Below are 17,172 nucleotides of genomic sequence, written 5' to 3' on the forward strand. Positions count from 1 at the left end.
TACTTTGCTCAAATTTGTGTTTGCTCATATGCTGAGTAATATTTACCCATCACCACTTACCCAATTTTACTTTGCTCAAATTTTTGTTTGCTCATATATTGGGTAATAAATGACCACCGCCTCTTACCCAATTTTACTTTGCCCAAATTTTTGTTTGCTCATATGCTGAGTAATAATTACCCATCACCACTTACCCGATTTTACTTTGCTCAAATTTTTGTTTGCTCATAATTGGGTAATAATTGACCACCGCCCCTTACCCAATTTATTTTGCCCATATTTGTGTTTGCTCATATGCTGAGTAATAATTACCCATCACCACTTACCGAATTTTACTTTGCTCAATTTTTGTTTGCTCATACATTGAGTACTATTTGACCACCGCCCCTTACCCAATTTATTTTGCCCATATTTGTGTTTGCTCATATGCTGAGTAATAATTACCCATCACCACTTACCCAATTTCACTTTGCGCCTTTTTTTGTTTGCTTATATAGGGTAGTAATTGACCACCGCCTTTTACCAAATATATTTAGCTCAATTTTCTTTAGCTCACAATATGCTGTGTAAATATTGCTATGAAAAATTGAAATTATCTCTCCTGTAATTGTAACCATTTACTTCTAGACTATTTTAAAATTATAATAACAGAGTGTTGAAGCGACGATGAATTTGTGCGAGTTTGATGCTGAAAGAGTCCAAGATTTATCTTTTGTGAAAACTGAGCCATCTTAACCATGTAGGCCTATAGAGTTACATAATCTACGTAAGTAATGATCATGGAACGTACACGCTATCATCGTCAATTACGCGCATGCGTAAATGGCAGTGGAAACCTTCGATGGGGACTAGACTTACGTTTAACCAGACTTGGGTAAAGTTTGCCTGGTATTGGTCTTGGGGTAGCGCGCACATGGCCTGGTCGCTCGCGATCAGCATGCCATGCGCAGTACTATTTCTATTTACTCGGTATAGCCGGCGCGGCCGTCCCGGCCCGGGAGCTCGAGCTATATGATGCACCAACGTAACTAGCAGCCTGTACTGTACGTACGTACGTACGTATATACGCATCATATCGGAGTCTTGCATGCTAGAGCCTGAGGGTCTAAAAATGGAGCTCGACAACTGCTGCGGAGATAGTTCAAGTGAAGATGGGTTCATAGACCCTCTCACCAAAATCGTTCAAAGGTGGGGATGTCCGTCAGTGTTAAAGATACTAGAAGGTACGTTCACATCTTATTGAGATTAGAAGTTTAGAACATGATCAACAGGTACTTGCTGTAGACTTGTTCCCATATCCATAACACATGAGCAACATGTAGACTAGTTCTATATGCCTCAGCAATGGTTAATGAATACGCTTCAATTCAATTGGTCTATTAAACTTTGCCTCAAATTTGCTCTTTTAATGCATGTGTTACTAATCCAAACTAATATTTGATTGATATAGGTCTAGATATCAAATTCAAATTGTACTGTTTCCATGAATTTTAGATCACAAATGAATATTTAAAAATATTTTGTTCAAGATTTTACAAAACCCAAAGGCCAAAACCTGCTACAATACATACATAACACAATACCCTCCATTTTCTATGGATCATGGGTTGTATGGGGTCCAATCACAGAACTCTTTAATACGTATTTAAGAGTTCTGTGGGTCCAATACATTGGACCACATACTTGTAGGTGTGTACCCAGATAGTAATACAGTACGTGGGACTGGTGTAATTTTGAACAATTATCTCTGTTATCTGAAATTGGTATTACTATACTAGATCTAGTCTAGGTCTAGATCTAGATCTAGGCCTACTTATATTTAATAATCAACACTGAACTGAATGATTCATCAGAAAATTGAAGTTGTCAAATAATGTACAATTTTATGAACATTATTTTGTGGAAGATCATCTTTCATTTTCCTGTAGATCTAGAAGTCTAGATTTCAAAAAGTGAGACAATTTGTCTTGCCCATTGCCATGTTAAGGATTTTGCCCTTTCATTTTCTACAGGACTTTGAAATTCAAACACTCTAAAAAAATGTTGGGCAAGTGCCCAATTTTTACCCAACATGAGGGCACTTATGTGTCCGACTAACTATTGGGTAAATTAAAGATTTTGCATGATTTACCCAGTGTTGGATGAAAAGAAAATACCCAACTTTTAACCAACAAAATTTACCCCAATAGGAAATTCACCCAATTCTCACCATAATGTGTAGTATATTCGACACTAGTTGGGCAAATTATTTCATCAGTAACATGGTTGGTAGAAAATAACCCAATTATTGGACAAAAATGACCAACTTTAATTTGCCCAAAAATATTACCCAATTATTTCATCGGTAACTACATGGTTGGTAGAAAATAACCCAATTGTTGGACAAAATTTGCCCAACATCAGTTTTACCAAGTAACACCTACCCAACTTATTTCTGACCTTTTATTAGGTAACTTCATACAGTAAATGGTTGGGAGAAATTATTTGACAAAAACGCGCCAAACTTTGATTTGCCCAGTAACATCTGCCTAACTTTGTTTTACAGAGCATAGACTCTACATCCTCTTGGTTTTAAATGGGGCTATTAATTATGTGCTATTGCGATATTCCTTGTCATAACTAAAAGGCAGTTGACCCACATTTTAGCCCATATTAATAGCCTAATTCAAAACCAAGAGGCTGTGGTGGTTTTCGAAATTGCAGTGACCTCGCTGTAGTACACGAATGGGCACAATTTTTAACATGGGTACATTTTTTCTCATTTAAAAAAATCTTTTTCTGAAAATAATTTTTAAATATGGAAAAATTACAGATGCTTAAGCCACCAAATTATGCCCACAAAATTGTACACTATTTTACTACATGTCCAGATTTCAATGAAATCATTAGAACCGATGGACGGATTACCATCCAAACTTGGGACATGTACATGTATCTTGCAAGTTGCAAAGCCAACGAACTGATTCGATTTTGGGATGGAGGTGCACATGGAGGAAGGACATTCGTTAGTACAGGATTAACTGTCCTATTTTGCTTCATATCAGTGAAATGTTCCAGCACATGCATTTTTTTTAATGTTTCACACCACTGAACAATAAGCTGTACAAAAGAATTATTAAACACCACAAATTATCTTTTCTAGGATAAACAATTGTCAGTTGCCTCTATTCAAGGTAACACACTATAATTTATATATGGTTGTATGGTACTGTAAGTGGCCTGTGAAAGGCTTGAGTGCTAGACTTTTTGAGAAACCCTGGTCAGATAAAGCTAGGTTATTTGTCATACTAAAGCTGAGAAACATGGCTACTAATGCAGACAATATCATGGCAGCCGCAAAAGGTTGAACAAAACAATTACCGGTATGGCAGTTTAAAGTTGAAGTAATAGGCATGACAGTGCACATGGAGAAGACACATATGATTATCAATGAATTAGTAATGTTAATTAACCAATCAGCATATATTGACCGCTATGCTAACTCTCAAATCATTCTGATTCATTTGGTAAGTTGAATGACTTTCTTTGAAATCAAATTCATTGCTGATGCAACTAATCTTTATACTTTAAATAGGCCCCTACATTGTTAAAAATTAGGCACAATTTGACTAAACTAAGGTGATTACTAGTATGACTTTAGAAAAGGTTTCCATTCTTAATTTGATTGTGTGGATGTTAGTAACATCACCTGAAAATAAATAGCAATTAGTTGATACAATTCGCTAGTATGATCTAAAAGTAAGTTTTCTATACGAAGACCAAATTTTCGAGAAAATCGCATTTGAAAATTCAGATTTTCATAGACTCTTGTGGAATAACAAAAAACATTGATTATGCGATTTATTCAAAATGGAAGATATTTTAGCTGGAACATGAGCAAATGTTTACAGCTTATCATTATCTAAAACATATACTTTTGTTTAATTTGCGCAACCATACGTGTGTTTGTGGTATTATATGAAAACAATCAGTTTATGCTGCACTAAGCCTTATTTATCAATCTCTCCCTCTTCTTCTCCAGAAAATGAAGTTGATGTGGAAACCCTTCCCCTTCTAAGTGAAAGTATAATCACATCCTTCATACCCAAGATTGGACCTCGATTGAAGTTTCTCGCTGGGTGGCGTGCAGAGGTAGGCCCTAGATGTGGCACAATATCTCACTATGGATAGTTACAGATGCTTTCAGTGTCTTGATTTAATTAGGGGGGATATTTCTTGCCTATTCCATCATTTAAAATACACACATACAACAACCAGGGGGAAAAATGTAAGTATAACATGCATGCAAGGGGCATGTAGACTAACATTTCGTACATTATCGGGATATAGAAAACATCTCATTTCAAAGCACGCTGCACGGATAAAGACGTCAAGCACAACTACAAAAGCAGTTCCAGATCACCAAAGTGAAACCTGTTATGAAGGATCTGTTCTAGGAAAGAATAACAACACTGAAGGGAATTTGGAACAACTGCACCAGGAAAAGGCATTGTTTGTTGGAGAAAGCAGTGAGCAGGAAGATGTCTCTTTTGAAACGCAAACAGAGAGACTACCTGATATTGCAGCAAAGTTTGTAGCAGAACTCAGGGCAAGGACTAATGTGCCTGCTTCACACACCAACAAGGTCATTCAAACCGCACAAGATTTGGTTATTTCTGTGTTACAAACTGTGCAACAGGATGTGATGGATATCTTAAGTGAGCCACAATATGCAGCTAACAGTGAGCTGAGATCTGATATACAAGATGTATTCGAGAATTCAAAGAATCCATTTTCAGAGCTCATGTCAGATACTCAACAGAAAAAATATTTCTCTGAGAAAGGTGATTTCATTCAGCCTTGTGAGGTGTTGTTGGGAACTTGCTTAAAACCAAAAATTGATCAAAAGACAGGTGATCCACTGCAAAGCACACAAAAAGAAACCTTTCAATATATACCACTAGCTGACACTATTAAACAATACTTAGAGCGACCAGGAGTAATGAACGCCATACTGTCTCAAAAAGGATCAAAAGATAATGATGTTTTGTATTCATTCAAAGATGGTCACTATTATAAAAGGCAGGAAGCTACTGCTAGACAAGACTGTGAATTCTTAGTGCCTCTGTTGTTGTACAATGATGAGTTTGAGACAGCCAATCCGCTTGGGTCAAAACGCGGCAAACACAAGGTAAGTGCCTTTTATACAAGTGTGTTATCCCTTCCCAGGAAATACCAGGCTAGGCTAGAAAATATCATGCTCACAGCTATGATCACATCTCCGCTTTTGAGTAAATATGGCATCTCAGAAGTTTTGAAGGTAATCAAGGATGATCTGCAGCAGATGTGGACTGATGGACTCACTATCAAGTGCAAAGAGTTTGAGGGTAGGGTCAAACCCTACTTATTCCAAGTTGTAGGGGACAATCTTGGCATTCATGCCATGCTGGGATGTACAACCTGTTTCCGTGCCAACTATTACTGTAGATTCTGTAGAGGCCATCGCTCGTTGCTTCAGAAACAGCCAAAAGAGGATGCCCAATATCTCCGTGATGAAATAAACTATGATACAGATCTTCAAAAGCCCTTGTCAGAATCTGGCTTGAAGCATGCAACAGTTTTGAATGAATTGCCTTACTACCATTCCACCCAAAACTTATGTCCAGATGTAATGCATGATTTTACAGAGGGAGTCTTGCCCCTGGAAATGCACCTTGTTTTGAGTAAACTTGTTCAGAAGGGTTTCATAACACTGGATGAGGTGAACAGTAGAATATCCTCATTCAATTTTGGCTTTGTGGACCGCAAAAACAGACCAAGCCCAATCAGGCAGGCATCACTGAAGAATCCATATTCTGCCAGTGGACAGACATCAGCACAGATGACGTGCCTTGCATACAACATCCCTCTCATGTTAGGAGACAAGATTGATGAGATGTGTGATGAGTGGGAACTCTTACTGTCAATCATTGACATCTTCAAAATCATTATGAGTCCCAGTATCAGTAAGTCTGCCATCTATGTCCTGAAGGCAATGATTGATGATCACCACAGGCTCTTCATGCAGCTCTTCCCTGAAGCTAGTCTAACTCCGAAGCAGCACTTTCTTGTGCATTACCCACGTGCACTGAAACACCTTGGGCCACTGACCCAGTATTCAGCATTGCGTTTTGAAGCAATGCACAGACCTTTCAAGCAGATTGCCAGTGTATCTTGCAACTACCAAAACATTGTCAAAACATTGGCTAACAGATACCAAATGGCACGGTGCTACAGGTCAGTATCAAATCAGTCACTGGATAGCCAAGATATCAATGTGTCACAGCAAGCTGCAGCAATGCTTGGTGATCTACTTGATGATGAGGCACTTTGCAAAAAAATTAACTGTGGAAGGGGAACCGAAGTTACAGTTGCTGGGAAAGTGGACATTCATGGATATGAGTTCCGGGCAGGTGTTGATGTACTTCTATATTGGACTGATGATGATGGACCCACGTTTGGACGTGTTCAGCATATTGTAGTGGTGCAAGAAAAGTTGTATCTGCTCCTTCGGCTGTATCAGACCTTGTACTTCAACAGACATGTTGAAGCATTTGCAGTACAGGTGGGCAGAGAGGAATCACAAGCTGCTGTTGAATGGTGTGACCTGTTTGATCACAGGCCAGTCAATGCTGTCCAGTCCTATAGTGGAAGAGGGCGCTGCTTGTATATTGTGGTGCACCATTCATTCATCTAGGAACAAGAAGGTACGTGTAGGCAACCCGTTGCAAGCAAGTGATATATTTTTACAACTAGACATTACAGGTGCACTTGCAAATTTTGTCTTAGAGAACAGAACCAAAACAAAGCAAAAGAAAGAAACTGTTATTCCAATTACAATTATATCTATGAATCAGTTCTTAGTGTATCATTCTACACATTTTGATTGAAAAAATAGCTAAGAAGCTAACCTTGATCGATCTGTACTGACTTGCTAACAAATTTGATTATTCCAATGACAATTTTTACAGTAAATATCTGGTTTGAATTTTTTAACTCGTTATTAACTTCATTGTTTCTGTATCTGAAAATGTGTCTGTTATATTTGCATTCATTCATATTATGTTGTAATTTCTTAAATGTACCATGACTCATGCCAAGTTTTTCTAGCATATGTACTTCATTGAGGCCCCGGAAATGTGCTATTTTTTACCAATGCATGTTCCTGCCTAAAGTGAAAGTTCCTAACTGGATATTATTATATTATAGATGTACTGAAGAAGCTTCGGCTCATGAGTGACCACTTTTCAATTATGGGTTTGCTTTAAATAGGACAAGGGTACAGAAACAGTGAGAATGATTTTCCCCTTCAAGGAATAAACTTGATACTAAAGTCTAACCTGGGGCTGTTTGTGTCATTAATAATGTAAAGAATAATCAGTCATTTACATGTACATTGAAAGTTCAATTATTTTTCATTTATTTATTGTAGTATCATGCTGCAAATCAACAAAGCATGGAACAAGCATCAACGTCGACAAGAAGCCCATCAGTGTTCTCCTTAGATGACTGCTCAGATCTCTCTTGTGTAACAGGAAGTGAGTGGAGTCCCAGACAAAGCCCTTCCCAGCCCAGTTTGGATACGCCACTTTACGACTCCCCAGAATCCAAGAGTCCTGATCAACATCCTCCCCTGAAACGGGTCAAGAAAGTGCATTTCGTAAGTTTATGTATATAGTGGGCTGATACAATTGAAGCGTGGGCATGTCGAGTCACCATCATTCATCAGTTTTTATGCCTCCAACACATAAGGGTGCCAGAGGCATTATGTCTTGGAGTTATCTGTCTGTCAGTATTTCTGACAAGCAGCAGGGCTCAAAGGTGAAAGGTCAGTTCAAAGGTTATTCAAGTTTTTACTAAAAATACCATTTTATTTCTACATCTGCAGAATGGCTAGTGATATGATTTGGTAGGTACATTTTGGTATGAATGAATAAAGGAATGTTATGGAAAATGTTTGGTTGGGGTTATGGGTTTTAAGCTAGTCTAAGGTCAGTTTCAAGGTTTCATTGAAATTTTTTATCAGAACAAAGTTTGCAAGGAATGCCCAGTGAGTGATTTATGATGGGCTTATTGTAGGAGGTCGGACAGCCAGAGATATACCCACCGACTGCATGCTGTCACATTTCACTTGTTTATTCTGAATTTACTGATCTTTAAACAAAAAATCCTTTATCTGTTGCAGAACATTGCTTGTATATTGAGAGAGACCACCATGGGAAGAGCAGCATTAAGGAACATCAATGCTACAAATCTCTGCAGCAAAAGGGACCGGCATACTGTTGTGGATATGTTGACTCAGTACCTGATACGGGAGTATGGTACCAAGCCAAGCTCATTTGTGAAGGCATCAATGGCCCATGCCATTGTGACAAGCTTTCCTTTCTTAAAAGATCCAGAATCTCCACTTGGCTATGTAAGTCCTGTCCATGAATTGCTTTCCTTAATGTGACCTCAGGTATGGCTCAGATCACCACTTTTTTCTGGACTGATTTATGGATTGATTCTTATCACAGCGGGCATTTATTACTTGGAGGTGCCTTAATTCTTAGGTTGTCCATCCATACCTCCATCTGTCCCTACCCCACAGACCCCATTTACAAGAAAGTGAAATTTTATGAGAAGTTTCTGTTTGAGCCAGAAGCAATAAGCTACTTTAAGGTCTAAATCAAATAAATTATGTGTTTATGCAATAACTTTTGGAATACTGGATCATATTATTTTGTGTAACTTGCTATGAAGCTTCCTCAATTTTGTTATTCTTGTATTTATTATATTGGAGATGCTCAATCAATTGCATGTTGTATCACATTATCACAAGCATTGTAAGAGCATCTCTGGCAATAGTAAATTTGACAGTAGACAGGCCTGAAAAGCTTACAAATAATGAAAAGCTAATATGGCATCAATCACTAAATCGTGCAATATTTTTGTTTATTTTTACCACTTGTTTATAAGTTATATTATCCAGTAATGACACATCTCTTAATATTTAGACTTTTGTCTGCATGCCATTGAGTAATGGATATTCACAGAATTATCCATCATTCACTTTGTTTTTGCAATGACTTGATGACATTGCTGGAATATAACAGTGTGCAGTTAGAAATAGGTACTTAAGAGGACAAACCTTGTTATTGCAAACACTGACATATGTAACAAAATATGTAAATGTACAGTTTACACTGGAATTTTATTGTGCTTTTATTTGATTATTATTAATGTTTAACAAATGTTGTTGAGCATTACTGTTTTTGAAGTTGAATTATGAAGGAATTTTAATTTATTTGAGCAGGAGGCCTGGTACTGCGTGGGGGCCAAGGGACGGCCAGCAACAGGCTACCTGGAGGAGCATCTGAGGTATGTCAGAAAAAAGGAGAAGTCCCTGAGGGTACCAGTAGCTGAAGACGAGGCAGAGTCTCAAAAGCAAGGTATTCTGGCTACTTTTTCATATAGTTAAAGTTTTGAGTTATTCAGATCCGTCTGATGAAGTCATGCTGTGCCATAACAAACTGGTGGGGCATGAGCAATGCCAACTAAAACCCCCCTTCCAATACAATCATCAAAAACTTGTTGATACATGCTAATTGTTGATTGTTCTGTTGCATTATATCCAGGAGATACCGATCTTGAGTCTGTGAACGATGATAACATCACGACAATGGAAGAATGGCTGCGTAACAACAAGGAGCCAGAGGACATGGTGAAGGACTACATGAAACAAACAGCAACAAAAAGACATGACTGGATCAAGAGAAGTGACTGTTGTGTGAAGAACATTCTTACCACATATCCCAGACTTCTCGATGCTGGAATGGTATGTGGACCTTGATTTTTCTTCTGCATGTGACAAGAAAGGACATTAAATTAAACTAGAGTCGCATGTTTTGAGAAGTAACTTTTTTGTTTTTTGGTTGCATGGGCAGGTTTACTTTAGCAGTCTCCTTAAAGGGATCGTTTAACAATCTGAGATACACGGTCCTACAGAAATCGTGCATCCCTATTGAACCGATAATTGTTAGTGTGTACCATTCAAATCCTTGCAAAATGGTAAAGAGAAGATGCAAATGAAAGATATCCTACCTTTCATCTGGCTTCTATAACTATCCTAACAATTACAGATTGAAGGAGATTTTGCAGAATTGTTCCCAGAGAAAGCAAACGCACTGTACCAGAAGTGGCCCACATTCTGTAACAAAGTAGTGGACTTCACCGAGAAAACTGGCAACTGGAGAAGTGCAAGAGCCGAATTCGAAAACATTCATGACCCTGGGAAACTCAGTCTTGGTATGTGGTGTCAGAACACACATTTGACAGTATTAGTGAAAATGACTTGAGAGAAAGTCAAAAGAATTTATTTCAATTACACTATATGATGTTTATTTTTGTGGCCAGGACCAAACATTGAGTCTAATATCCCCCCTGTAAGGAATTGAACTGAAATAAATAAAAGTGCTCTGAAACATATAATACATGTACAACATATGATAAAAACATGATTCCATGACAAAGGTTTAGCATACTTTTACTTGCTTGTTTTGTTTGTTTGCTTTTTGGGGTGGGGATGGTGGTTTAAAGCTCATTGGGAAGGCTATGCTGAAGTTTGTGCAATTTTGATTTTCTTTACTCAGAAAGCTGAGCTCCAAATTACTGACTGACATTTACGTTGAGTGATTTTACCCATATTTGTAGAAAATAATTGTTGTATTCGACCGTTATTTTTAATTTGCTGTATATAACTGTACATTTTGTAAGATGTTCCATAATTGACCTGTTTGCTGTTGCACCTTTTCTTCATATGTAATTGGGACTTAATTACTTAACTCTTTCATTGTTTCCCTCTTTTTAGAGGAAAAGAGCAATCTTGGATTCTACATGCTCCCAGTCTTGTTCCGAGGAAGGAAAGATTCCAAGAGAGGAACGTACACCACTGCAGAAACATTGTCGTCCTTCATTGACGTTCAACCAGTAAGTATATGTGCTGGGGAGGTGGTAAAGTAATGACATGTAAGGCATATATTTTGGTTTGCGTTTAAAATCTTGCCATAGTAATCATATTTCATTACAAACAAATTCAATAGTTAATTTGTTAAGAGTTTCAAACCTAGGACAACTGATGAAATTGAGGTTGAAATGCAATACCTATGTTCTTACCAGATAAGGCATTGCCATAACATTTTATTTGTGTAAAACTTGAAAAGCAACCATTTTCAAGTTCCTAGTAATGGGCACGCTGGTCCCCAAGGAGGCCCTGCAGGGGCAACACTAGGCGCTTTAATCTTAATAAGTCAGTTCGTCATTATCTGTGGTACAACTACAAATGGCCTCAGATTTGTCATCACATCGCATTTCACTCATGAATGCAAGCAAGTCCTTTAACCTGCAAATGACATGTGAAAAATGCATGCTTATATTAACAGGCTGTATATGCCTTCCAGCTTAGTTGATGTAATGCTCTGAACGTGACCAGTTTGGGTACAGTTGACCTTTGCCGCAGGGATATTTAAGAATACCCAGTAATGTTTTGATGGGACAGGGATGAACATGCATAAACAAATTTGGGTGTCCTGTAGGTGATTGTGGATTCATAAGCAGAAGCATTCGACAAGCATCAAATATATATATATCAATCCATATAATTACAAATGATTTCTTCTTGATTTCTCTTTGGACTACAGGAGGTTCTCGACATCCAGACTTATGTTGATAACATTGATGAAGCAGTCAGGTCACAGCCATTTGTTGTTGTGCGTGGGAACATTCTCACACCAATACAGGCGTACGTCGTAGTAGAGAGGAGGATACTTCCTGCCGCAACACTGCTTAAAGCAGTCGACTTGTGCTTTAAGGCACTTTATGTGATGGATATCGAATATCAGCCGCAAAGCTGTTCTGTTTGGAAATTTCTCCAGATTGTGGTGTTCCAGTTTACCGATGGGGAGCATCTTACACCAAAGCTGCGGGAGGTCCGAGCCTTCATGAACATGCCATAAGCCATCATGATGTGTTCACGCCAAGGATGATTACTGGTGATATATTTCCTACAGATGAAACTGACACATCATCGTTTAGCACATTTTGGCTACTTGAACCAGTTTATTTTGGGAGAAAAAAAACTGGAAAAAAGTATTATTTTGGACAAAATAACCTTAAAGACAAACTGTTATGAGTTGGATTCAGCACATTATTTTACATAATTTAGACATGTTTGTGTAAGACTGAAGATTTGAGGGTGGGGTGAGGATCGCTGAATAATATTAAAAAAAAGAGTGAATTTATACACAGCAGAAGTCTTTGTGTACATTTTAAAAATGATAAAGGCCTAATTGTTTTATCCCAATCATTGCTTAACATCCCCACCTTGAAAGTTTAAGAAAACAAATGAATATATGCCAAGTATAAATACAAAACATATTATTGGCTATAAATCTTTTGCACTGGCGTATACAAATGCTTATCGTGTTTGGTCTTAATCCCAAGAGTACTGTTTCATAACTCGTACATCAAAATGATATATTTCTTCATAAAACATGAGCTATGATATTTTCTGCGTTTAAAAAAGCAAGTGGGGTATATGATTGTAAATTACATATACCATTAATTTTCATGTAATGTGTATCGTCCATTGACCCTACGCTGAACTCTCTGCTGAATGGACTGCATGCATTAATTTACATCGCGCAAAGCAGAAGTAGAGAAGTCAACATTTTTATCTACATTTTGCAAAATTGTATTGATATTATTGATAATATCAATAAAATCAATCAAACTGAGTATAGCAGGTAGGGTCAATTGATTTTTGTTGTCTTTAATCTAATCAAAAAGTTATAGTAGGCAGTGTGTATCCTTGTTATTTGATCAGTACCTGTTCACCATCACAGATAGCCAAACTTTCATGTGGTACTTCTGCACATGTCAAATAATCTAGAGGGATTTGAATTTATTTCCTCTTTTTTTTTACTTCAAAAAAATGTGTTCATGTGTAACACTCTAAGGCAGAGTATTGGTGTGTCAGGATAAATGAACACTATGCCACACCCACAAAATATATATGATGCACATATTCATGTATGAAATCAGAGTACATGGAATACATACAGTGTACATCAAAGTTGTCATGCTGCACCAAACAGGGGCTATATTTGCATTTACTTTTTTTAAAAGGTTGTATTTTTTTCACCAAAAATTGTAATGTTGTAGTTGATGTTAACAAGTTTTGTTTTTACGTTTCTGATGAAAACAACAACATGTGTTTACTGTGTATGTTATTTGTGTTTCAGTTAAGCAATTATTACCCTTTAGATGAGAAAAAGAGTTGAGCCAATAGATGTTATGGAAAAAATGTTGAGCAATGATTATCCAACAGACGAATTAAAGAGTTGGGCAAATGGATATTGTGGAGAAATAGTTGAGCAATTATTACCCAATAGATGGTTGTTTTGATAGTTGGGCAAATGGATATTGTGGAGAAATAGTTGAGCAATTATTACCCAATAGATGGGTGTTTTGATAGTTGGGCAAATGGATATTGTGGAGAAATAGTTGAGCAATTATTACCCAATAGATGGGTGTTTTGAGAGTTGGGCAAATGGATATTGTGGAGAAATAGTTGAGCAATTATTACCCAATAGATGGGTGTTTTGAGAGTTGGGCAAATGGATATTGCGGAGAAATTGTTGAGCAATTATTACCCAATAGATGGGTGTTTTGAGAGTTGGGCAAATGGATATTGCGGAGAAATTGTTGAGCAATTATTACCCAATAGATGGGTGTTTTGAGAGTTGGGCAACTGGATATTGCGAAGAAATTGTTGAGCAATTATTACCCAATAGATGGGTGTTTTGGGAGTTGGGCAAATGGATATTGTGGAGAAATAGTTGAGCAATTATTACCCAATAGATGGGTGTTTTGATAGTTGGGCAAATGGATATTGTGGAGAAATAGTTGAGCAATTATTACCCAATAGATGGGTGTTTTGATAGTTGGGCAAATGGATATTGTGGAGAAATTGTTGAGCAATTATTACTCAATAGATGGGTGTTTTGAGAGTTGGGCAAATGGATGTTGCAGAGAAATTGTTGAGCAATTATTACCCAATAGATGGGTGTTTTGATAGTTGGGCAGACTGGGAGTTGGGTAAAAACTGGTTGGGCATTTAATTAACCAACATTAAACTTACTCAAAAGTTGGGCAAATAGAAGGTTGGGCAATATCTAACTGGGTAAAATTGGTTGGGCAAGAAATTACCCAACTGAAAATATAACCAACTGTTAGGCAATTGTAGAGTTGGGTAAAATATGATGGGTCACCAACTGATGGGCAATTCAATTTGCCCAACCACATAGCAAACTGATTACCCAACATCAGTTGGGCAGATTTTAACCAATAGTTGTGTGGACCGTATGTTGCTCAGTGTTGGTTAAAAGTTGGGCATTTTTTTGCCCAACTATTTTAAGTGTGTATGTGGTACCAAGTGCGCCGGGGGGCTCCGGGCGGACGATGGTTGGGGGGAGGGGTATGTCATTGAACAATACTTATGCCCCTCTGCACGTGGTCCGCGCGGGGTGCTCCCATATGCCTGATGTTTCAATTCAAGTGTTAATTTTCTTGTACATCCTTTTCTCGATTTTTGAATTATTCGTTTATTGAAATACCGCCAATGCAATTGAGTTTTGTCACCACGATTGATTGGCCTCATCAACCATAGTATTACATTATTTTTTCTGTATTAAATTCCAACCCGTGCATGATTCTCGCAACATTTTTAATTGTAATACAATACTTAGTCCATTGTTTTCCTTGTTTAATTACAATATCTGAAAAGAACCATGCTTCTAATTCTTGATAATTCTTTTCACATGTAACGCAAGCTGTTTATCAATCTTTTCTTGTCATATAACTTCATTTGGAGACCTTTTTTTCTCCAACACATCATCTGCTTATTTTATATTTTAAGGATTATTCATCGTTATTTGATTTTTTTTTCTCATTCGCAATTATTATTGTCATAGGGCCTTATGGCTGATCGTTTGCTTTTTCCTGTATCATGATATGCCCCTGCATGTATCGATTGCCTTTTAATGTTCGTAATGCCGACAGAGTTTCATTTTATGTTTTTGTTCTTATATTTGAACTTCATGTGTCTGTTCTCCTCTCCTTGTTTCTTGTGGTTATTCCATCTCTTCTAATCGTGTTTATTCTTTCAGCAACAGCAATCTTCTTTGTTCTGTACAGTTTATGCATATGTCTTGTTCATTTCTTCTTTCTCCTTGCTGCCTTTGGATGCTCTATTTTTCTCTTCGTTTCCCCATCTCTCCTTGACAGCGCCAAAATTTATCATGTATTTTATTTCCTCATATCGTCAATTATTCATGTTCGGATACTGATTCTGAATTCATGATGGCAGGTTCACCTGATAAGCAGCAATTCCCTTTCCATACGGTGAATGATGATGATTTCTTTTATTTACACAGACCTATTCGACTTGAGGATGAAGCTAACACTCCTGCTAATTCATTTGATATTTCTGTTATGGACAATATCAACTCTTCACTTGAAGAACTAGAATTCGACTTTGGTTTTGATGATCCTGCTCAACGTAACGTTTCTAAATATGTAACTGTTAATCAGTTTCGTAATGTAGTGAAAGAATTTCGTAATGATACGTTCTCCTTGCTTCATTTGAATATTAGAAGTTTAAATAGGCACTTCGATGATCTACTTTCGCTTCTTGATAAGCCCTCTCAAAACCCATTATCCCTAATTGGTCTTACTGAAACCTGGTTAACTTGTGATTCCAATCACCCATACTCTATTGATAACTACGATTTTATTCATAAAAATAGGCAAGAAAGACTGGGTGGCGGCGTTGCTTTATATATCCTTAAAAAACTGAATTATACCGTTCTAGATAATCTCTCAACATGCAATAATATTATAGAATCCCTTTTTATTGAAATCGTGATTCCCGGTAATAAGAACATAATAGTCGGCGTGATATATCGACCCCCGAGTTCGAATGAACACGAATTTTTATTGTATTTATCTGACACATTACAAAACGCCAGTTTCAACAATAAAGATTGTTTTTTGATGGGCGACTTTAATATAGACCTGTTAAAGCACTTACATAGCAATGTTTCTCAAGAATTTTTCGAAACAATTTTGTCTGCTTCTTTCTTACCACTTATTTCCAAGCCAACTCGTGTTGCAAATACATCTGCTACTTTAATTGATAATATTTTTTCTAATGTTACTCCACATTTTGATTCTTACATTATTCTTTCGGACATATCTGACCATTACCCCATTGTGACTCACTACACGGTTTCAAAGCCATTTAACAACAATGGTCCTTACCCAAGTAGACGTAAAATAACTGTAGAGTATTTAGCTCGCCTTGGCGTTAATCTCGAAAATACTGATTGGTATAGTGTTTATTCCGAAAATAAAATTAATTGTTCTTATGAAATGTTCTCTAGTATATTAAACAACCAATTAGATACTAACATACCGAAGCAAAAAGTCAAACATGGTTATAAGAAAACGCCCAAACTCCCTTGGATTTCTAAGTCTATATTGCGATCAATAAATCGGAAGAATAACCTTTATTATAAATATAAAATAAAAGGCACTGAGCAATCAAGGAGAAAATATACATCATATAAAACATTTTGACTCGGATTATTCGATTAGAAAAGAGAAATTACTTTGTAAATCGTTTGAAACTTTTCAAAAATGATACGCAAAACACTTGGAAGGTAATCAAACAAGCAATGAACCAAGTTAATAATAAATCTGAGGTAAATAAGATCAAATTTGATAATGAGATTGTTGAAGACCCAAAAGATATAGTTAATATTTTTAATACTTATTTTTCTTTAATAGGTGATAATCTCGCTAAAAACATACCGCCTTCAAACACAAATTTTGTGGAGTTTTTAGGCCCTCACAATCCAAATTCTATTTTCTTTGTTCCAACTAATAGGCAAGAAATTATGAAAATTGTTTCTAGTCTGAAAGATAAGAAAAGTTCAGGGTATGATGGAATCAATAATGTCATACTAAAATCCATTATTCCTTTTATTGCAGATCCATTGGTTCACATCTTTAATATATCACTTTTACATGGTAAATTTCCTAATTCTATGAAAA

The 17,172-nt window shown here is 36.9% G+C and overlaps 1 protein-coding gene across 2 annotated transcripts; it reads left to right on the forward strand.

Annotated features, from left to right (window-relative positions):
- The first annotated feature begins 294 nt into the window (after positions 1 to 294).
- Positions 295 to 13,410, forward strand: LOC115928616. 2 transcript variants are annotated; one of them, XM_030996075.1, is made up of 9 exons: positions 295 to 1,223; positions 4,022 to 4,131; positions 7,451 to 7,678; positions 8,204 to 8,434; positions 9,314 to 9,449; positions 9,636 to 9,835; positions 10,140 to 10,305; positions 10,868 to 10,986; positions 11,697 to 13,410. In XM_030996075.1, exons 1-9 carry the CDS (start codon positions 1,088 to 1,090, stop codon positions 12,009 to 12,011), a joined length of 1,641 nt encoding a protein of 546 aa, XP_030851935.1. In that variant the 5' UTR covers positions 295 to 1,087; the 3' UTR covers positions 12,012 to 13,410. The 2 variants fall into 2 exon arrangements, with proteins under 2 accessions (XP_030851935.1, XP_030851936.1); XM_030996076.1 differs by having other exon boundaries at positions 295 to 6,725.
- Positions 13,411 to 17,172: the final 3,762 nt, after the last annotated feature.

Source organism: Strongylocentrotus purpuratus, unplaced genomic scaffold, assembly GCF_000002235.5.
Source record: "Strongylocentrotus purpuratus isolate Spur 01 unplaced genomic scaffold, Spur_5.0 spur5_scaffold_3, whole genome shotgun sequence".
In the NCBI taxonomy this organism is placed as follows: Eukaryota; Metazoa; Echinodermata; class Echinoidea; order Camarodonta; family Strongylocentrotidae; genus Strongylocentrotus; species Strongylocentrotus purpuratus.

What these genes read in the sequence shown, in the direction of transcription:
- LOC115928616 (XM_030996075.1), top strand. Translation starts at nt 1,088, where the DNA reads ATGCTAGAGCCTGAGGGTCTAAAAATGGAGCTCGACAACTGCTGCGGA. An exon ending in AGTGTTAAAGATACTAGAAG is followed by an intron (nt 1,224 to 4,021) that starts GTACGTTCACAT and finishes CTTCTTCTCCAG; the next exon opens with AAAATGAAGTTGATGTGGAA. An exon ending in GACTTCTCGATGCTGGAATG is followed by an intron (nt 9,836 to 10,139) that starts GTATGTGGACCT and finishes TAACAATTACAG; the next exon opens with ATTGAAGGAGATTTTGCAGA.